The 23,389-nt window shown below is 36.2% G+C and overlaps 1 protein-coding gene across 1 annotated transcript in view; it reads left to right on the plus strand.

Moving 5' to 3' along the window:
• Window positions 1–23,389, plus strand: part of LOC136043975 (pre-mRNA cleavage complex 2 protein Pcf11-like) — an 80,367-nt gene that overhangs the window by 51,662 nt on the left and 5,316 nt on the right. The window contains exons 9-17 of the mRNA XM_065729057.1: window positions 2,452–2,587; window positions 5,609–5,721; window positions 8,032–8,494; window positions 9,690–9,988; window positions 11,907–12,096; window positions 13,276–13,609; window positions 17,671–17,891; window positions 19,387–19,616; window positions 22,879–23,056. Of these exons, the coding sequence (XP_065585129.1) occupies window positions 2,452–2,587; window positions 5,609–5,721; window positions 8,032–8,494; window positions 9,690–9,988; window positions 11,907–12,096; window positions 13,276–13,609; window positions 17,671–17,891; window positions 19,387–19,616; window positions 22,879–23,056 (2,164 nt within the window). The remainder of the gene's footprint in view (window positions 1–2,451; window positions 2,588–5,608; window positions 5,722–8,031; window positions 8,495–9,689; window positions 9,989–11,906; window positions 12,097–13,275; window positions 13,610–17,670; window positions 17,892–19,386; window positions 19,617–22,878; window positions 23,057–23,389) is intronic.

Raw genomic sequence — 23,389 nt, forward strand, 5'->3', positions numbered from 1 at the left:
TAGTAGAGAGCAGTATGTTAGCGATCGTGGAATGTTAACTTGTGTTGTTGTTTTTTATACTTGTGTTGTTGTTTTTTATTATGTGTTGTCTACATAAAAATGCTCGAATGTGAGTAATTTTTTTTTATTCAAATTGGATTGTTTTTAACATGTATGTCAATTAACGCTTGATTTATGCCACACATTTTTTCCGAATCAGTAGCAATATTTTCTGCTAAATATCCGGTGATAAATGTAAATTTTAAACGATATAATTTTTGTTTGAAGCAATTTTTGTTTGGGCAATAGCAAATTGGAGATAATTTAGTATTCTAAAATATTGTTTCTTTCGCTAATTAAAGCTGAACTCTTCTCTATGAATACAAGGGAGCTTCTGGGAGCTTCGAGCTCCCAAAATTTATTCAAAGACTTCCACTTCCCTCTCGGTGGCTGGTGGAGCCGGCATTGAATTTATTCTTTTGAAAATTTTTTTGTTTGGTGAATTTTAGGCAGTTTGAGAGCATTCTGCTCTCATAGACTCTAGACGCGGATTTCCCTACCTCTAGGCGTAGTGTAGTGAGCCTTGCATTCGTTTTAGAATATCATATGGGTTTACCGTTTTTTGGGGGGTTTACCATAGATAAAAAATGCTCGAATACGAGTAAATCTTTTTCGTCTTTTTCAAATCAGATTTTTTAAATATATATGTCAATTGGCACTTGGTTTTTCTCACATGTTTTTTTTCTTCAGTTTTTGCAACTGCGTTTTCTACTAATTAATTAGTGAAAGATGGTGAATATAAATTTTAAACTGTAGAATTCTTGTTGAAACAATTTGTTTCGACAATAGAAAATTTTAGATACTTTAGTGAGATGGCTGCTAAGCTCGCAAGGAATTGACTTTATTCCGTCTTGAAAATTTTTAGCTTGTTTGGCCAAGTTTAGACCATTTGAAAGCTCCCATAAACTCTGGACATGGATATCCCTGCCTCTAAGGATAGTGTAGTGAGCCTTGCATTCCTTTTAGAATAGTGAAAAGGGAAATCACCAATGCAACAGCACAAACATAGAAACATACATAAAACCGAACAAAAAAAATATAAACTATAAAAAATAATAAATATCAAATAATAATATATAATAAATAATATATAAAATACAATAAATAATCTAAAAAACAGAAAAAAAGAAAGCAGAAGGGAAAGGAAGACTGTTTTCCTACTTTAGTAATTGATATAGATAAGTACTTGAACGAGGCCTTAACCCTACTCATCCATTTAATTACATAGGTCAACCAGCATAGCCATACACAATCAACCGCAAAGAATAGTCCATGGACAGGCAGTCGTGTCGTAAGTAAGCATAAGTCGTCATATACCGAATATTTAAAGCTATAGATCAAACAAATAATTCAAAGGTGACCACCCAACACAAGGGCTCTCATCAGGAGAATACACGCTTGCCTATAGGGTTTCGGTGCTTTAAATTCTCATATACCGAATATTTAAAACTATAAATCAAACAAATAATTCAAAGGTGACCAGCCAACACAAGGGCTAGATAATTAGATTGCCAACCTTTCTAGATTATTTGTGTAATAATGCAAATGAATGCCTCCTTGCACCCTAAGAGCTATGAGTTGCCTCAGTTTTAAAACCCTGCACTTGACGAGTCTTTGGGCCACAAGTGGCTATTAGTGGTCTCTTTAGCGGTTATATTAAAAGAAGAGATAAACAGACAAAAAAAACGTTAATAAATCCTTTGGGGTGTACGTCATTTCCATGAATAGCTTAGCATTGTTTCTTTTTTTCCTTTCTTGTGTTATTTTACAGCCCAACTTCAACAGCTCAATTTCTTTCTGCTGTTTACCCTGACTAGCTCCTTCTTGAGAAGTTGGCGTATATGTAATGGTAAATCATGTAATAGCCTTTTTGGGCCTTGCCTATTTTCCTTTCTTTTTAACCAGAAAATACATGTGAAATAGATTAAGTCCTATGAAATATAATAAAACTATTGACAACATTAAAGGACATATCCGATATTAAGTCGTGTCGCCAGAAATTACTGAGCACGAATGTACATTGAAAATGAATCAGTCTTCTAAGTCTTGCAAGTCTTTGCAGAGTGCGAATAGCAATCTTACAGCTTTCGGCTGATTTTGGAAATTGACGTCTTCTCCACCCCCAAAGCATGAAAATGACTTGTGCAAGTCATGGGTATCGTCAGTGCGGGGTATGGGGGAGGTGTGCCCTATGAAACAAGATAATACTAAGAAAGTGTGACAAAAGAAAACAACACAGAATATTTTCATTTAAACTCTTTTAAAATGTCCGATAGAACTTGCCCCCACCCCTGAGAAAATTTTCTTGCGGTACTGTTGATGCAAATCACCGTTTGCTTGCGTTGATGCGCTTTCATTTTGTTTGATCTAAGGTATTTATGATTTTTTATTATTATTATTATTTTTTTTTAGCCGAAGGTTCGGGATTTCGACCATCGTCGTGAACGGGAAATGCTACCAGCTGAACGGGGTTTAATCCGCCATCCTCCTATGATCCGTCCATTCAAACCAGACACTTTGGGAAGAGGGGGTAGACGTGATAAAGGAGGTAAGAATTTTTGTTTTGTTAATAATAGTACGTAATAAACAATTGGGTCAATGATGCATGTACCAATGAATAAGAGATTTGGGTATTTTCCTTCAGTTTCCCCCAGCAACAAATTTATTTCAGGGTTTCCAAAGCGCTTGATTCTCATAAGGAAAGCGAATGACAATAACTCACTGCCTTTAGAATGCGGTGCTAAGGTCTTGTAGCATCCGTAATAGGACCGAGGAAGATATTCCATCCACGTGTGTACTCAGAAAAGCGGTATCTGGTCATTGCCTCTCCCGAGTCATGATATTTTACGATCCCTGTATAATTTTCTTATATAGTCCTTGTAAGTCACCTATTTTTGGTGCTTTCCGAAGTTGTAAAAAAGAAGCCAGCATAAGAATAGTTTAAATGGATATTGTAAAAATTGTTTTAAGTTATAGCAGACAATTGTGATAATGACGCCTATACTGATGGATAGAAGAAGTTACTGTTCTGATCAGTTCTTTCGGGTAATGATTTTTATGTACAAATATCCAAGTTTCCATTATTAAAGCAATTCGGGTGCAGAATCGAACTGGTCTACGACAAATACTGACTCATCACTGGTTATCAGTTACGCCCCTTGAAAAATGTGCTGTAGTGTTAATGATTAATCCTGTCTGAAAAATTTAATAATATTGAATAACTAAACGATCTTATCAATTGTTACTGGCTATTCCCTTTTTCAAATTCCATTCGCTTTCTCTGTCTCTTTAATGTGTTTCTATCATCTTTATTTGGCTTCTTTTTCTTTTTTTTCAAGTCTGTTCAAGGACGCTATCTTTCGAACCCGTTTTGTACTTTCACTGTTAATTTTTTCTTCATATTTTTTGTTTAGGTTTCCTTCTTTGTATTTAGGTCGTCGATTCCGCAAAGATGATGAAAGTGCAGAAACAAGGAACCCGATCCTCGTTTTCGCACTTGCCCATAAATATGTAATTCTACACCGAATCAAATAGCGTAAAACCTAGCAATAAATACAATGAGTAGTGTATACCAACGTTTGCTCTAGTTTTGTACGTACTAAGCTTTTTCTTCAGTTTTCCCGGCTAATGAATTTTTAGAAGATATAGAGTTTCAACAAATCCAGAATCAACGACTACACAGTTTTTTTCTTCGCTATTAAAGTGAAGCCTCAAGATGGCCAATTCGGCGTCGAATCGGTCTTGTCAATAGTCAGAAATTGTCCAATTTTTGTCGAATCAGAATTTAACCAAAAAGTCGGTGTTACTATTGGAAATGAAACGACAGAACAAACTTCTTAAAATTTACAATGATTTTTGTCAATAAAACCAAACATTAACAATTCTTTGATTCCTAAAGATAATTACTCCTTCAAAGGGAAGCTATACTTTATTAAGCTAGAGGTTCAGTATATAAGGTTCCGTATATGTTAAACTTAGAGCGAACGGAAATCCAAATGAATAGTCGAGTCAAATTTAAAACAAAGAGAAAGTGATAAAAAATAATTTACTAAGACCAAATCGGACTAAGTATAACTAAAGCTAATTTTCAGTAGCTAATAATTAACTCATTTACTTGAAAAAATCGGTCTTGGCATCGGTGTTGTATTTTCTCCACTGTTACTTTTTATTAGGCCAGATGAGCTTCAGAACTACTATAGTTTAGTTGTAACTATAATGAACTAGATATACGTTTGCATGGGCAACGTGAGGTGTTGCGAGAGCAACACTTTGGTTTTGTTTCCTCACTTCGATTAAACGCTTAAGATGTTAATCTGTAAAGATCTTAAAACAAATACTAGGTGCACCAACTCGCAAAAGTTACAAACCCTCATTGCAACTAGCAAGAATTGCAAATCCCTCATCGCTGAAGATGATTATGAGCTAACAGCCGACTATTGCTTAAAACTCCCCTATTTGTGTCATAATTGGTATTGGCCTATTTTTGGTTTCAGTGTGTACCTTACTACTGAAGTTGTCAACCCCTTTAAACTTTCAAACTGGTATATCTCATGAAGGAATTTTTCTACCAAAAAATGGATGACATATACTTTGATCAGCTCATAAAGAGCTTTTTTTTAGCAATGAGAGAACTTTTAACGTTTAACAAGCACATCTGATACCATTTCTGTATCGGCCTATTTTTGGTTTCAGTGTGTACCTTACTACTGAAGTTGTCAACCCCTTTAAACTTTCAAAATGATATATCTCATGAAGGAATTTTCCAGTGAAGGAAATATTCATCAATCTGGCCTAAGAACTTTTTCTGTAAAAACCGCAGAGGTTTGACCCTTACCACTTTCTAGGGCGATGAAATTTGGGGTGCTAGAAAAAAAACATCGACAAAACCAAAGTGTTGCTCTCGCAACACTATAACAATGAACTATAATTATTTTTATATTATATTTTTATTGTATTGTATTATAATATATTATAATAATAAACTATAATTATTTAATTTAATAAACTAATAGTTTAATGAGCTTAGTTATTATTAAATTTAGTCTCGGTTTTTCTAAATCCCAAAAACTAGTTTGTGTCTAGGATAGAAAAAATTTCAGAAAGATTGAAAATGTTCGCATTATTACACAAATCAGCTATCAATTGTATTTGAATGCATGGTTTAGTGATTCTATATTGAAACTGTATAAATAACTAAAGCGAATAATAAACCCAAAATAAATTTTGTCTGACTTCTTTTTTACTTCTTCGTTTTTCCATACTTTCTTCCTTTCTTCTTAACTGACTTTCTTCCTTTTTTATGTCTTCATTTTTGTACTTTCACTGTTAATTTTTTTCTTCATATTTTTTGTTTAGGTTTCCTTCTTTGTAACGAAAGTAAAACAGTTCAAAATAGGGATGATACCTTTTTATTGACAGTGAATAGATATAAAATTATTTAACTGGATATTTCGAATATTCATATATATTCACTGTCAATAAAAAGGTATCATCCCTATTTTGAACTGTTTTACTTTCGTCATGGAAAGTCAGTGTGGTCTTTGAAGTTATCTCCTTCTTTGTATTTTAGGTCGTCGATTCCGCGAAGATGATGAAAGTGCAGATTACATTATTGAGCAAGCTGAACAGCAGTTAAATGGTGGACTTATCTCAAATAGACAGTTTAGCGACATAGTATCGGATGCAAGTATTTTCATTGTATTTGCATGTCAATATCTTATATCGTATCTTAGATGATATATATGTCATTACTTTATATGTATTACGTCAATGACATTGTATTGCTTTTTTTATAATAATGCGTTGATTTGAAAGGATTGTTTTTACTAATTCTGAAAGAGGAATCAGCATTAAAGCGTTCATTTATTTAGTGTTTTTTGTTCGTTTTTTTCTGGAAATTTTATAGCTTTTTTGCTGTTTTTTTTTAATGAAAAGTTTCCTGACACACATACTGCTCCTCCTTCTATTCCTGTTCCAAGAAGAACAGTGCGGTTTTAGAAAGGGTAGAAGATGTGTTGAACAAATTTTTACTCTTAGATTAATAATTGATAAGTGCCTGAGTTATCAAACACTTTTGTCCTCAGTTCTATAGATTATGAGCAAGCGTTCGGTTCTGTTAATACAAGAGCTTTAGCGAATGTATTATCCTTGTGTGGTATACCAGACAAACATATTAAAGTTATTAGTGCTTTGTACGAGAATAACACTGCTGCAGTTAAGGTAGGAAATGAGGCTAGCAACTGGTTTCGTATTAAATCAGAGGTTATGTAGGGTTGTGTTCTATCCTCCTTTATATGGATCATTTTGATGGACTTGGTCTTAAGGAGCACAGGAAAGGCAATGGGAGAAGACGGAATCAAATAGGGAGGAAAAACTTTTCTGGACTTAGCCTATGCTGATGATTTAAGCATACTAGATGAAAGTGTAAGCAGAATTAATGAACTTTTAGAAGTTCTGCGAGTTTGGAATACTAGAATAGGTATGAAAATTAACGTTAAAAACACTAAGTTACTAAGGGTAGGAATAAATGAAGATGAAAGGGTGACGTTGGGTAAGGAAAAGATTGATCAGGTGACAGCTTCACTTACTTTTATAGTATTATTAGTAAAGGCGGTGAGAGCGGTGAAGATGTTAAAAGTAGAATAGCCAAAGCTCAGGGTGTTCTTTTTTTAAAGTTGAAAAAAGTTTGGAAGAATAGGAAGATAAGTCTGCAAGCTAAGATTAGAATATTTGAAGCTACAGTGATGACAGCTGTCGAACATAGTTCTGAAGCTTGGGTTCTCCGAAAAGCGGCTGAAGATTTGCTAGATGTTTTCGACAGAAATTACCTTCGGACTGTTCTAGGTACCTGGTTGACTGACCATATTTCAAACAGTAGGCTGTCCGAAAAGTGCGGTTCAATCCCGCTTTCTAGGGCTAAAACGAGAGAAAGGTTGAGATGGCTTGGGCACGTTCTGCGGATGAAGGATAACAGATTGTTGAAGATTTTCCTTTTCGGCCAACCGTCAAGGGGTAAACTGAAAGCAGGTTGTCACTGGCTATGGTGGGAGGGTGTCATAAAGAAAGATGTAAAGGAAATGGGAACTTCCTGAGGTGGGTGTAAAGAGGAAGGATTTGAGTAGATTGGGATGGAGGGGGAGCGTGTGTAGCTGTGTTGGCCTCAGGCGGCTTAGAGTTGGAGTGATTTGTTAGTTAGTCTGTTTTAAACGGGCAGCTTGCTAACTATTATCTGCATAAGGTTGTTCAGAAAACTCTACAGGTAAAAGCCCTGACACCGTGGGCACCTCCCCAAATTGTCAGTACTACTGACCTCATGGCGTCCCAGATGGGATTTTTGTCTTGTAGTAAGTTCATCCAGTTTAATCTGGCGTCTATCATTTTTCCCGTTTCTCCTTGATGGATATTTAGTGAAATTGGTGTAAGCTAGTCAGATCTCGAACGTGATCAAACTACGCACACGTGTGTGCTAGGGTTTTGCGGTGGCGTTGGCACAGTATTTTAGACATCGATATAAACAAATTTCGGATGAAAAGCAATACTTTATATCGAAAGTGATAGTATGTATATCTAAAAGTATCAGATCCACCGACACAAGATTAATGTATTTATAGTATCGTATTAAGTACCGGTTGACACCCGTACGTAGTCAGTAATAGCCGCTAGATTATTTGCTAAGGATTATTGAAGTAAAAGTGGTTTAATTTACTAAAATTGTTCGAAAACTGGGCCCTTATAATGGATATTAGAGGCAAAAGTACTGAGGGGCATGTCAGTCTTTTTTCTGTTGTTTTTCTTCGGCTTTCAGGTTCTGATTGCGAGGTGCTTTCTAAATCTCTATACCTGAGTTCTTAGTACATTTTAGTAAAGCTAGTAAAAACATCTTGAATTCCATACAACACTACGTACTTACAACTTCTCTATCGTAGTGCTATATTTCCCATTTTAATAGCCAGTTTATTCGTCACCTAGTTAATTTGCCTTTGAATTCCTCAGGTGTTACGACGGCGAGAGACTCGGATGATTAGAGAAGCTCAAAAAAGAGACGGAGCCTCAATGCCTCTTCCTGCTGTTCGTGGCTTTCTTCCTCCACGTCCAATGAGAATGGAGGCACCAAGACCTGTACTAGAACCGGGACTTTTGCTAGAACCCAGACCTTTGTTGGAGCCCCTATTTGACCAGCGTTCTGGCCCTAAACCTGGTCCTCGGCCTCCTCCAGCTTCTGTTTTACCCCATGGACCTATAAAGGCTCAAAATGTATCTGAGACCCATGTGATTAATATTGATAGTATTCCTAGAGAAATACGTTTCTACGGAGAGACAGCTGTGGCCTTAATGGCCCCTAATGACCCGAGAGAAATATCGTTCGTTCATGAAGATTTACCGAGAGCTTTTAAAGTTGGAGGACAAATAATAGGCGAGCTAAAAGTGGGAGAAAACTATAAAGAAATGTTCTACGGTATGTTTTTTTCCTTTTTTTCTGCTGCCGCCATAACAGCACAGTCATAATAGATGTCGTATTGCGTGGAAGGGGGGCCGGTGGTTGTTTTGTTTTTTTTTTTGGGAAGGGAACTGGACGACTTTTCAAAAGTTGTAAGGGTTCTATTGAAAGAAACGCATGCTATTGCGCTTATACTCCAATTTGTATGTTTCTAACGCTCTATCTAAAGAATTTACGCCGAGGGTAGATACTTGGACATTCCATAGGCAATGGACCCCTCACCTCTCCCAATTTGCGTTGGTGCTATGGATTCCTTAACAAAAAGAGTTTAGATTTTCTCTTAAGCCAGGAATTCCATAGGGCAATGAACCCCTCACCTCTCCCAGTTTGCGATGGTGCTAGTAATTCTTTAACAAAAAGAGTTTAGATTTTCTCCAAAGCCAGTACTTCCGCAACCTACGCGTGCATGTGGGAGGGGAGAGGTGTAATCTACTCAAACCAGTTTGAAGGATCTCTTCTCATAAAAATGTTAGAATTTGGATTTTGTAATAAAGTTCGAGTTTTTGGTTTCCTCACCGTTAAGTTTAGATCTTGGAGGTCTGATGTTGGCGAGTGTCTCCTGATTTTGATCTGTCGGAGACATAATTTATTATTAATAAACTGTAATATTATTTTAGATATGGAACTATAGTTTTTCTTTTATTTTGTTTTGTGTTATTCGTTGATAAAACATGTTAAAATAAGTCTTCAGCCATAAGCTGATACATAAATGTACTTCTTTGTATTTTGCACCCTTTAGGCCGGAAGAATCATCTGAGATCTCCCCTTCCCCTTAACCTGGAGATAAGCTTGCCAATAGACCCCCCCCCCTTAAGATCAATCTTTCTGCGAAAATGCTTCTTAATTCGTGTTTTTGCGACCATCTCGAGTGCGAAAGTAAAACTATGCATATTTTCCTTCAGCTATCAATAAACGTTACATTATCGGTTTTAGTGCATTTTTATTACTTCAGTTTAACCGCATGCACCTGCTTAACATACAATACGATTTCGCACCACACACAAAACATTTCCAAGGACAATCCTTTTTTTCCGTCTTTTAGTTCTTTAGTGCCGGCAAAACAATAAGTTTGAGTAGTTGAAGTGACAACCCTGTATGCACATATGCTTCTCACCAGCAAGTTTATTTACTTACGTTCTCATCTTTTCCACAGAGGGTCGACCGGTGCGAGTAAGAATTGGGGCCCCGACAAAAGAAATCTTTATAGACGGCCAAGGATTTGAATTCCAGTTCGGAGGACCTGATGTACTTCTCCCAATCGCTGACAAAATTTGTTTGATTGGAATTTCTGGGCCTCGGCCTTCAGTATCAATTGGCGAGGTGCCGAGAAGAGATCTAATAGCCGGAAAGACTGACTTGATACTTAATGGAGAGCATTTAATTCCTGTTTATTTAGATGCGCTTGAGCAGAAATTCCAATTTAAAGGCATTATTCATGCAATGAAATTCGAGGTGAGAATTCACAAGCCTTTACTATTTATTACTTTACTAGTTTTGTATTGACAGTCAAAGAATCAGTGGACTGACTGTCATAAAAAGAAGAAATAAATAAAATGTCGTGTAAACTGTTTAGTGTGGCCCGCAAGAAAATTAATTTGCCCCTTTCCCCTGAAATTCCCATTAAGTTTGGGAATGGGGAAATTCCTCCCCGCCTTACAAACAAGAAAACTTCCTGAAAGTTCCAGCTTGATATCCGAGCCTTGAGACAAAACTGGTATGCCACACATAAAATTCTTTCACCCTTTAATGAACTTTTTCTGCAACAAGCTGTAACAAAAAAAAAGAAAGAAAAAAGATATGCTCTCTGGTGAATATTCAAAAAGTAAATGACTGATCTGTTCTCTGATCTCTTGGGAAACCGTTGTGTTATTCGATTATTAGCATTGGGTCATAGTTTTCAGGTTAGCTATTTGTCGGATTCATATCACTGTCAACTATACTTTTCATTTTATTTGCTCTATTTATTTGAGTATTTACTTTTTTTATATATATTAATATTTATTCATCAAAAATGTAAATATGACTATGAGACTGGGAGCTCAAGCTGTTGCCGTAGGCGAAAATATTGAACGCCACCAATGACTCCACTGGGCTGTAAAGGTAGTTTTTGACAAACCGTCAGATTTTGATAAGGGAAAACTACCAAACGACGCTCTTCCATGAATTCCTTCTGGTTCTAAAGCGAAGTTATCTGGAGTCGTTTTAGAAAATATCTCGGAAAAAGGACTTCGAATACCTATCTGACGAGAAACTATTTTTACGCGTGTATAGGTACTAAGCATTTATGTAATATAGAATTTTGCTTACCGGAGAGGTAAGAGCGAATATAGTTTCAACTCAGATCAAAAACAGAAGAGTTTGCCCGTACAAAGATTTTTTTTTCACAGGACGGCGTTAAAATATTATTTCAGGAGGGGGATTCTACTCGTAGCGAAGCCTAGCTTAAGCTTGCGATGATGCCCGGGCTTTTGAAAACTGATTTAAAAACGGTAGATTTCTTGTGGTGTTTGTGTATTGAGTTTTTTGCGTTTCTAATTCAACGGAACACTACAGAGTATGTTGCCCCAGTAGTTTTGAGTATTAATCAGAGGTATTTTAAAGAGTGAAGATCATAGTAGAAGCTAGTAGTAGTAAACATAGTAGTAGCCTATTGCTATTTATCACTTGCTACTATATGATATAGTATAGTAGCTGGAGAAAATATGAAAATTTCAAAGCTAACCGAGAGACAACTGTTGCCCTTCTACTGCCGTTTTCTGTTGATAGGCAACCTTCGGCACTTTCTGACCCGTTTTGAATCTGGTTGGCTGATTTTTTAATTATTTACGACTATTCTGGGCCCATGGTCAAATGATTTGTTGGCTGAAATTGTCTTTACAAAGCTTAAAAAAGAGGGCATTAACAGAGAAAACGTGTATTTTATTCTGACATTTATGTCATTCCTAGACAGTTTGGAGGTTAATTGCTTGCAGTTTAAATGATTTTTTTTTAGGTCACTTCTCAGATAAAGAGCAAGTCCAAAGTTTTTTTTAGAGGATTGGAATTCAAAACTAATGAAAGACCTCTCTTCAAAAGTATTTTGAAAATGTCTTGTAAAGAAAAACCCCTCTCAAAAGTATTTTTAAAATGTCTTGTATTTGACACACATTTTGAGAATTTTTCGCCTTGGGAAGTGGCCCGATTTTTTAGGGGAGTGGAATCTAAAACTAATGAAATTACCCTAAAATGTCTTGTATTTGACACACATTTTGGGAATTTTTCGCCTTGGCAGGTGGCCCGTTCGTCCTTCCCCAAATGCGGATGATCGTGAGTTCCTCACCCTGTGTAAAACTGTGCTATAGAAAATAATTGAGTTATTTTCCTGTTGCAGAATGCTTTTCAAACAGTTTTGTTTGATGGACAGCCCTACAGGCCCAACTTTGGAGGTCTTCCTACTCAGATTCGACTGAATGGCGAGGCCCATTATGCCAGGTTTTTACCCCTTCCAGAGGGCGTCACACCTGGAGCGCTCCCTCCTATGGATATGGAACCAGAAAAACCAAGAATATTGTTGCCTCAAGGTATTTTGAAATTATCCCTTGTAGTTATTCTCTAAATGTGGAAAATTTTACCTTTTTCCCTCTTCTTTTTTCATTTTTTCTCTTTTTTTAAGTAACAGTCACATTCTAATTATAGATAAAAAGGCTTATATTATGTAATATTATCAGGGCCGTATCAAGGGTTTTTTTTGGGTGGGAGGGGGTACAAAAAACTTTAAAACGCATCAACAAAAATTTTATGTTCATTTTTGTTACGTTTTTACTGGTCGGGGTTCAAACCCATTAACCCCCCACCCCTCCCCCCTGAATACGGCATTTATTATTACACAATTTATTATTCTCATAAGTTTATGGTTGATTTCAGCTTTCTCTTTTTAGTAGTGTAGTTTAATTTATCATAAGTATGGTTAATTTCATATTTTCTTCTTAATGGAGTAGTATAAATTACAGTCATATAGTCTATGTTGAGTCAATCGAATTTATGACATACGAAGTCAGGCAAATTATTATCTCAGCATTTATCAAAAATAATTTTTGAGAATAAAATCTTAAATCAGAAGAAGAAATATCCCCTAGCTAGTACTATACGTTTATTTAAAATCCGGGAAGCTGAGAACACGACTGGAGCTTCAACAAACATGCACTGAAACACAAACTATTCTTAAACTTGTCGTGTTTTGATAAAAGGATAGATAATACAAGCTGCTGATAAGTTTAATTTACTTTACATGCAAAATTTCAGATTTACAAATCACATTTGGCGGTAAATGCAGGGTCAGAACTGTGCATCATGGGGCATTAATAAGGACTCCGTGTTGAACCCGCTTGTCAGAATTTGAACCTAGGGGTCTTATTCCATCTCAATTAACGGCCACTTTTTTAGATTGCATGCACATAGTTCTTGGTCTCTTTACTGAAAATAGGAGTTCCGCCTATGCTAGCCTTCTCGGTAATAAGCCTTGGATATTTGATCAGTTCCAAATCTCGTTGCGGCACAGAGCCGCCTGAGGCAAACAGAATAAAGCCGTATCAGGTTCTTGGCTATAAATGCCTCAAGGGTACTCTTTAAGGGAGAAGGCCTTGTGACGAACAGACTTAAACCTCACCCCCCCCCCAGAGTAAACCATCTATCAATGCTGGAAACAATCTAGGTCACAAAGGCCTGGTATGCTGAATGGTATCTATATTTTATTTTTTCAGGCCCAGCCATGGAGCGTCCAGCTGCCGTAGCACCACCCTCCCCTGCTCCGAGAAAATTAGATCGCATTGCATCTAGTATAGCCACAGTTGCTGCTAACGCCCGTCCTGCTACTGAGTATACTCGAGAGATTACCACAGAAGCCCAACCACAGGCGTTCCACGAAATGAATGTTCACGACCTTTTCTCGAAGCTGATGGCTACGGGTTTGGTTCCACTAGCTGAACAAGTGCAATCAAAAGAGGAGAAAGAAGCTGTGTCAGTTGAAGACGCCGCTGTTAAAGCCGAAAAAGAGGCATTAGAGGAGATAACTTTCAAAACTGAAAGTTTAAGACAGTACGTTAATTTCAATGTTTGTCATTAACTAGGCCTTGCTCAAATCTTGGTTTTGCCTACATCATAGGTGAACACAGGTACGGTCCTTTATGAATGAGCGAAGGGATTACCAGGAGACAACTTTTTGGGTGGGAAGGAGTTCCAAAAAAGGATATTCTTACTGCAATTTCTCAATATGCCTGGGGGCGTGTTTTTTGGATCAATCTCTGGGGGAATATCCCTTCTTTGTGTATAGCTACAACATTAGCTAATTTCATATACAAAAGGTTTATATGATATGTAAGGCGTGGTTTATATAAGTAAGATACCTGGTTATTTGGTTTTTGTAGTAATGTATTAAGAATCAAAAGTGTCGTTACCAGAAAGGAAAGGGGGGTGGGTGTAATTTGCCCTTCAATACCTAAGACAAAGCGAAAGATACGTTTTGTATAATATGATATAACATTTTAATTAAATAGTGTGAATAATGCGCACCCCTCATTTATTTATTTAGGTAACATATCCAAGATATTTAAGTAAATGTTGCTGTGTAAAAATAACAATCAATTCTGAGAACTGCTATCAGCACAATGCCTTTTGAGGGCCTCGCTGCTGAGCATACTCCTTCTCCCTAGTTAGTTCAGAGCTTCACTCTTTACTTCTTACCAAGAATTTCCCGCTTCCTTTGAATCCCTTTTATAACATGTCCCCGCCCAATCAAGGGCGTAGTACTCTTCGTTTTGTCCTAGTTGGATACCCTCGATCAGTATTTCCCAACCGATTTTGGGCCATGCCCCACCTAGGTATTTCTAAAATCCTGATGCCCTAGCAGTGATATTTAAATTTTGCTATTCAAATTTTACTTGTGTTCTCCTGAAGGAAGCTTAAAGGGCCGTTAACTTGGTATCCTTTTTGGGTCTTCCTCTAGGCATATTTTATACTAATGAAAATATTGTCTCAATGCAACACCTGTTATACATTGTATTTATTGATTGCAATAGTATCATGTATCTTTTTTGCTCTTTATATGCATTTGAATGTGACTTCATTCGCGTGATTTTTCTTTCTCCGAAACTAAGGATTTAAATCATAGTCAGCCAAAGGGTGTACGTTCCGCGCATGACCCGCCAAAATATTGTCGTGCCTCACCCGGGGGGCCTGCGCCCTCGTTGGGAATTACGGCTCTAGATGCATTAAATATATAAATACAAGCATAAATACACTAAATATATCAATGTTTTTAGTAATAATTTATTTGGTACTACTTAGGACCATATAACTAATATGAATCTAACCCGTTTGTGGATTCACACCTGTTAAGGCTCAAGTTCCATGTGCAAATTTCTGGTATGTTGTATTTCTCCATTTTTACACGATTTTAAACGTAAAATGACAAATTTGCTCTCATTCGATAGCTTAGATTCAGCTTGGTCCGTGTATCAGATTATATTTTGAAAATTCCTTTGCATTTTTTCTCTTTTAATGCTTTTGTTTTCTTTTAAGTAGTATCATAGGCCTTGCTTGATGAATTGGTCAATATGAAATTAATAGATCCAATTATATAAGTATCTTGTCATTTTGGTTCAAGTTGCGGACGAAGATTTGCTGCAAAATCGTAAATCGCTGATCGCAAAATCGTTTCACACGGAATATAAACCTTAGGGTGCTTGTTGTAGCTTCGTAGGTTGTAAGTTCGATGAAACTCAACTCCTTCAGAGGTTGTAGATTCGTTGGAGTCCCATAGTGTAAAACCTTAAAATCTTAAAAAGAATTTTTGATACGAAACACTTCAATCAATTCCATGGAAGCAAATTCTCTTAAGGAGCAGGATTATAAGAATTTTTAAAATTTTGTTAATGTAACGTAGGACAGGCATTTATTTTCTTAGGAGTCGTTTTATCTTTTGCAAAAAAAAATATTTTAAATATTGTGGTTTGTTAATTAAAAAAACACTTAAATATAGCTATTTTCTTTAAAATGAGTTGTTGAAAAGTTTTCTATGATTTCTAGTGGTTTGCTAGCAGTGAAGAAGGAAAAAACAGAAAAAAATAGGCCGCATCAGTGCTTCCCATGCAAAAAAAGTAATTTTCCTTGTTGTTCAAGTCAGGGAACTGTAAGTTTCGTTAATAGGGCTTTTGACTGTGTTGGTTCCAATGGTGTACTTATTATTTCAGTCCGATTTGGTTTTAAAATAATTAATTTTGGGTTGCTATTGGCCGAGATTCGTCCTTTGCTAGATTGCAGCTACCGCTCCATCCAGGATCCTGCGTTTGATCAGATTGATGGAACTAGAAAATGTATCATCTAATCTATAAGTTTTGAAGCAATAAATTATTGTATTTTTTTTTAAATCACTATTTTGTAAATGATTTTCGTTATGATTGTTAAACGACATACCAATAGCCAGTTTAATCAATAGATTCCGTGCGTGTGTTGAACCTTCGCTTGAAGGAACCAACAGGTGACTTTTGCTGGATGATACCCTTAGGGGAAAAAGCTACCAAGAGTCTTCCGAAAGTTCCGTTTTTCAGTAAAAGAAAATTGAGTATAAATAATTACTTTACTAAACATTACTACCTTTGATATAACTCGAGGTATGATTAACCAGGTATTAATCATAGCATAGTAAAAGTTTGTGTATACCCTCTTCATAAAATGGCGCTGCCTACGTTGCCAACCATGTGGTAAAATTTTGTTTCTGCTCTTCATCGATGTTGAAGTGCTAATCGCCACGGAGAGACTTCAAAGGGCGAAACAGATGAAAGTCGCTTGGGTCGAGGTCGAAGCTATACGGAGGAGGGCAATCAGTAAAATGCAGTCTGTCCCCTGACTCTGCGCACATGACTTAGAGGCACCAAGAGTTGCCGGCGACGAAGTGTGCCTCCATTTCATCGATTGGTGTGCTAGATTTGCAATCCTTTGTCCGAAGGGCGGGGGATTTGATTCCTGGTGTGGCCAGTTATTTGGTTTGGGACACGGGTCAGTGGCTTGACTGCAAGCTCAGCCAGAGCCAACCTAGCTCTAATAGGGCACCTGTAGAAACCTGGGGAAGGTTAGCAGGAAGGTTGTGCGAAAGCACAGGATGGCTGGGCCCCAACCCCCCATTGCACTTCCTGGTTGAAGGGCCTTGAAACGAAGATCAGCAGCATTGGTTTGGACTTTAATGGTCTAAATGTTACCACATGGTTGACAACTCCTCGGTCACATTATGGTTGTAGTTTTTTTTTTGTAAAAAATAAATTTTGTTGTTTTAAACGTCCTTGTTTTACTTACTTTCTGAACACCCATGTGTTTTCCCCCGAAACACTTATTGCTGAATTTTTATTAAAAGAATGTTCGTTTTTGGTCTTATTGATCCTAGGAACTTTTGAACCAAGTTTTGGGTCAGATGATTCAACCATGTGGTGAAATCAGGGTTTTAGAGATCCCCCTCACTCTCCAATATATTTTTGCTTACCTTTCTTGGTTAGAGTTGTAAAAGTATACTGTCTTCGCTAAATTGCTTGCCCGATTTTTAGTCAAGTAAAAGGCTTATGAATTTTCGTGTTTTTTTTTCGCGCACTTGCGTATTTATATAATTACGTTTTAATTTGCACCATCTATTTAAAGGTCTTGAATGTCTTGAATATTTAAAGGTTATTGAAACGAAATAAGGAAAACACATCTTTTGTCTCTTTTTTTAAGATATATAAATCCTGAAATCAAGTAAGGATAAAAAAAAATTGATCCCTGTCCAAGGGCACTACTGCACCAGCAGCTTTGCTGGTTTCTTGGATTAAAGGATTAATTTGGATTAAAGGATCTTTGGCCTAAAGGATTGCCACTCTGTGGATGCACTGCGACAGGTGGGTTTGAACCGTAGTTCCCAGAGGCTCAAAGGACAGCTCTATGCAGCGAATTTCAGTACCGCAACCGAAACATCGGCAGGGTCAGCACCGATGTGGACTGGTCCGCCTGTTACTCGCCTCAATTACAATTAAGTGAGTAAGCACTGTCCAATCCGTCTGTCATAAGTAATTCTTTAGCCATATTTATTAATAAGTATTTCATCAAGATTCACTTAATTTGTCATCCTTTTTTAGGCGTCGTCGACCAATCATTGACATGATGTACAAAGGAGTTCAATGCAATTCGTGTGGTTTGAGGTTTCGCGGAGACCAGACTTGCAAATACAGTCAGCATTTGGACTGGCACTTCCGGCAAAATAGGAGAGAAAAAGCCATTGGTCGAAGGCCGCAGGCAAGGGCTTGGTATTATAGCGTTAGTGATTGGCTGAAATTTGAAGAATTTGGGGAAGAAAAAGGTAAAAGCTCCTGGACAATGGTTTTTATTTACTTTTATACTTGCGTTTTTTTTCTTTTTTCGTATCGTATAAAAATTATTCTAAAATATTTGTAACAATAGCATTTTTTTTTTCTCTCGAAAGTATTGAAAGTTTCAAAGTGGCTGCTGCTTTAAAAAATTGTGATCTGAAATATCGTTTTGACAATCTTTTCAAGGGTCGTGTTGTCACCCTACTTTTCTTACTTTATTGGATCTAACCTACATTTATTTACTGTTGAATTTGGTACTGCATAGTTTTTAAGGTTTACTTGAAATTCTTAAATAAATTGAAATCGTTGTTGAAAACTTTTTCAAACGGACAGTGTCTTATTTTTTTTAATCTTTTTTTTAAGGTACCTTTTGGCAATTTTCTATCTATTTGTAATGTGCCTTTTAGCAATGTTTCTATCTGAAATTTCTCATGTAGTGACAGGCTACTTTATTTATAATCTAATGGAACATTATCTGCTATACCCACGTGGGTGCTTATTCATGAAAATGTTTTTTATTTAATTTGTATTTATTTAATTTTTTAAACTTAATTTTTTTTTATTGTTTCTATTTAATTTGTATAATTCACTAAAAATGCAAAGTTCGGTCAAAAAGGAAATCAAAATTGAAATGTTTTCTAATTCCGCTTCGAATTTTACTTTGGACCCTACTTCGGACTTCGGAACTCCATTTCGGATGAAGTCTTTATCTGGATGAAGTTCAGACAGTCAAAAGAAAGAAGACAATTGAAAAGGTATTAATTCATCGGAAAGCTTTGGATAGATTCTTTTTTATGCGACTACAATAAATTTGCTTTTCACGTGAGGACGATGAGAAGCAAAAACAAAAATTCTGGAAAACCAGTTGAAAATAAACTAACAAACGGCGTTAGTATAGATTTTATAGAACCAAGGACAGTAGAAATGAAGTCTGATCCTTTGAAATGATTAAACGGAAATTGACACACTTATATATGTCTTTAAAAATCCGGAAAAATTGGGAATTCAAATTTTCGTGAAAAAGACGTATTCTGTTCTGTAGTTTTTGATCGTTTTGGGTGCCAAGTTTGAAAACAAGACAAACTTGCGTGAAAAATTTGGGAAATTAAGCTAGAAACACCAAACAGCTTAATTAAACACCAAACAGCTGAATTAAGCGCCAAACAGCTTGAGAAGGTATAGCTTTTCTTTCAAGTGGGACCTGTCTTTGGGAATCTACAGGTGGTCAATTTTTTAATGTTCGGGATGGACAGCACTGTCAAATCTGACTACTAATTTTTCATTATTTGTTTTCATCACTCATAACAACACTGCAAAAATATGGTACTGCTCTAAAAACTTCAAAAGAAATTCATAAAATTCGTAGTTTTTCCACGAATTCCAGGGAGCAAAAAACTGTTTCTGTTAACAGTTTTAGTGCTTTAAGGTCTGTAGAAGTGGACGTTTGAAAAGGCCATGATCTAATTCTGTATCTCTTTCATAAAGGATGGCTGGAAGGCGGTGAGCCGTCAGATACTGAAAGTGTTTCCTCGTCACCTGAACCGGAAGTACCTACAGTCCCAGCTGACAATGAAAACCCTGAGCTCAATAAATGTGCAGTTTGTAGAGAGGAGATACCACAGTTTTTTCACGAAGAGCTTGAAGAGTGGAGACTGCGAGATGCGGTGCGAGAGGACGATAAAACTTTTCACAGCTCCTGCTATGAAGATTGGAAGGTGAGTCTTTCAGTCTTTATGTTTGCTTACCAAAATGTATATTCCAGTTGCTGATCCAGGTGAATGGAGAGCTGCCCTCTTCCCCTTTAGTTTTGTGTATTTTAATTATATGAATGGTTTCCTTTCATTGTGACAATCTGACGACCACCAAACGGGTGACTTAGCGTAAAGAGCGAGGTATTGACAAAAGGGCGAAACCTCTCATATACGTAATAATTTCTATTCATTTTAAGTTCTAATGTTGATTGTTATTTTTAGTCGAAAAAACTTTTTTTTTCTTTATTTAATGAAGCTTAGAGACTAATATTTTTCTAAAGGCAATGGAAAAAAGTATGTCAATTAAAGTGAGAGTATATAAAAATCAAAAAAGTAAGTAATTACAAAAAATACAAAATTACGAAAATACAGGAATCACAAAAATTTTCTTAAAATTAGAAGAAATGAGGTATTTTTAACTTGCGAAAGGGTGATTGGATCTTAATGAAATTTGATATTTAGAAGGACCTCATGTCTCCAAGGTTTTATTTTAAATCCTGACCTGATCAGGCGACATTGGGGGAAGTTGGAAGAGGAAACCAGAAATCTTGGAAAACGCTTAGAGTGGAGAGATCGGGATGATACTTGGTGGCAAGAATAAGCACAAGTCCTAGATACGTGATTATCATACCCAGACATGATTTGCTCTCTTTGGGGGAGTTGGGAGTTGGGGAGATGGCTTTAATGCTGTTTTATTCTATGTAATTTTTGCTTATATAAATACAATTTGTCACGTAAACAGGAGAAACGTCATTTGCACCACGTTTATCTTTGTTTACATTGTTTTTAATTAATAAAAGACTGTAAAGATGGAGCTCCATCCGAATTAGGTTTGGTTTCTTACCTTTTTTTATATCGGGACTATCCAATTACTTTTAACAATGCGTAAAACAAATAACAAACTAATTTATTTTCAACTTCATATTCAAACGTGAAAAGAGGTTTAACAGATTAATATCTAAGGATTTTCGACTTGTATTACAAGAACTAGAAGTTTCTGGACCTTTCAATACGCTCCCACTACACTCAGGACTTCAGCTCCGTAATTTTTTCATAGTATCCTAATTTTCAGTGTAAAAAAATTACTTTTCAATATTTTGTTTGCAATCATAAAAAAGAAAATAGTGCCTTTGAAACCTCTGTAAATTAATATGATTTTCAATTGTGTTTTTGAAACTTGACAAACGGTATTCGTTGTTTTGAGGCACAGTTTTATGTTTCCAAAATGTTTAATGTTTGTTTCAAATGGAAAGAAAGGAATTCCCGGAAACAGTTCAATTTCTTATGTTCAAAACAATATTTTATAGATTCTTTTGAATTTTGAGATTTGGTTTCAATACAGCTTGTGAGATTTCTAGCATTTTTAAATTTTACCTTGTTTTTCTTAATGTTTTCTTCTTGTTATGTATCTACCTATCTATCTTGGAGGCCATAAAAACAAGCAGTACAGAGATTCGGAAAGAAGCCTTATTACTGGTTTAAGATTCGAGTCTTGTAATATAAGTCCTGATTATTTCCTTATTTTCGGTCCTTATCCATGAGTCATATAAGGTAAGATAAGATTTTATTTCAAAATAGCGGCTATCACAAGTCCAAAAGGGCCGAACTTGCATTTTAGTGTCAGTACAAAATTATAGAATTGCAATCAATAAAACGATAAAAACTCGTAAAGTTAAATCAGAAAAAACAAAATTAAACAAAAGTCTATCTAGCAAGCATTACAAAGTACGCAATTGAAAAATAAACACTAAAACTCTAAGATAAAAGTAGACCGAGAAGGGGGGGGGGTATTGATTTAAAATTTCAACTATGTGAGGGATGAACGTTCTTCTATCTCCTATAGGACAGGAGAAAGAAGGGGGAAGTTTTAGGAAACTAATTGTTAAAACTGTTGACTTTAAAGGGTTGACTCTTATATCACTAGCAACAGCTTCGTCTGATATTGACTCCAAGATGTCCATTGGGTTACTTTTTAGATTTTTGAAACATATTTCTAAGACAGTTAAATCGTCACCGAATTTCCATCGGTCCGGGTAACGACACCAAGATTTTTTATCATGGTAAGAAATACAATAGGGCCTAAGAGGGTTCCCTGGGGTACACCATTATAAATTGGGAGGGGAACAGAGTAAACATTCATGTATTTGACGACTTGTGTTCTACTAGAAAGGAAGGATAAAATTATTCTTATTAAATGGGGTCAACTAGGAAGTCAATGGTTAGTTTTTTTTACTAATGTATTGTGGCTCCAGTGAAACGCAAATTTCGCACGATTCTACAAACATACAAAATGAGTAGGTTTCATGAGCAGGTTTGTTTGAGCTAGTTTTTATAAACAATTAATAAACAATCCTTGCTACTAAATTGCAAAAGCACCAAAACAATTAAACCAGGGTGAGGACCTGACCCGAAATCATCCCTTAACTATAAGAATGAAGAATTTAAATCTCTTTATTTTTCAGCTAAATAATAAAACTATAGACTCCCCCCCCCATGTATCTCCACAGACAGCATGCGTTTATTGTTGTTTTTTTGTTTGTTTTTTAGACTACTGTTGGGTGTATGTTTAGCAAGCATTGATGCCATTGGCGTATAAAGATACGAAGTAAATGTGGTATCGGAGGCCGCCAAAATGTGATCGCACTGCAGGCCTGTACACAGGAAGGGTGGAGGTGGATTTTTCAAGCAGGGGGCTTTTATGATCTCTTCAGTTCTTTTGTGATTTCCTAGTTTATTCATGTGATTTTCCTGGTTTTATATGTATACATTTTAAGTCTGCCTGCCCGTAACAAAAAAGCTCCTTTGTTTGTGCTTCTCTTACCTTGCTCAAAATACAATGTAGACGTATTTTTTTGTCTTTCCATTAGCTTGAAACTGCTATTATTCAGGGTTTGTTCTTTGCAACGAATTTCGTTATCCTTCTTCTTGTTAGGGTTATTATGAAGACGCTTTTGCATAATCTTACCAGCGGTAACAAATTCCGGACCCTGCGATGGGTTGCTGCAGCTCATATTGAACTCCGGGGCCCATATTACCCAGCAACGTGCCCACCATCGCGCCACAACATGACGCAACTCAATGCATTTTAAGGTTTCTCCAGTTATTTTGCTGGGATCACAGGGTGGACGGGAGACAATGTTTTAGAGTCGCCTAGCTCTTTGAATTATTTTGCAAATGAATTTTCATTCTTACTTTATTATGTATTTATATGACTAATTTGTTTTAGTCACATGGCGAAAAGGGTCTTTATCCTAGTTTAGATGTAACTGTTGAAGTGAAAGACATTGTAGAAGACGAAAAAGATGTCGATGTAAAAACAGAAGTTGTTGAAGAGTCATCTGTAGTTATTAAGGAGGAAATTAAAAAGGAAGAAGAAGTCAAAATAAAGGAAGAAGTATCTGAAGGTAATTTCTCATTTTCGTTTAGTTCTGTAGAATATGTCGCTATAGTGCTGGCGATATTTGGTTAGTTTTTTGTGTATTTTGTTTTCTAGAATTTGGAACAAACAGTTTATTTGGGATATTTTTGCAAAAAATTAGAATTGGAGAAAGCCCTCCGCCCTCCCTCTTAAGATTGATTTGAAGACCCTTCCTCAGAAACTGAAAAATATAATGGCCTATAACCTTGATTTTTCACATAATTTGGCGCTCTTTGGATGCTGAATACCGGTTTTGGCAATGTGTAGAAATTATTTTTACATGCATTCGTTTTTATGGCACTTGGTATTAACCAAGTGA

This window comes from Artemia franciscana, chromosome 2, assembly GCF_032884065.1.
Source record: "Artemia franciscana chromosome 2, ASM3288406v1, whole genome shotgun sequence".
Lineage (NCBI taxonomy): Eukaryota > Metazoa > Arthropoda > Branchiopoda > Anostraca > Artemiidae > Artemia > Artemia franciscana.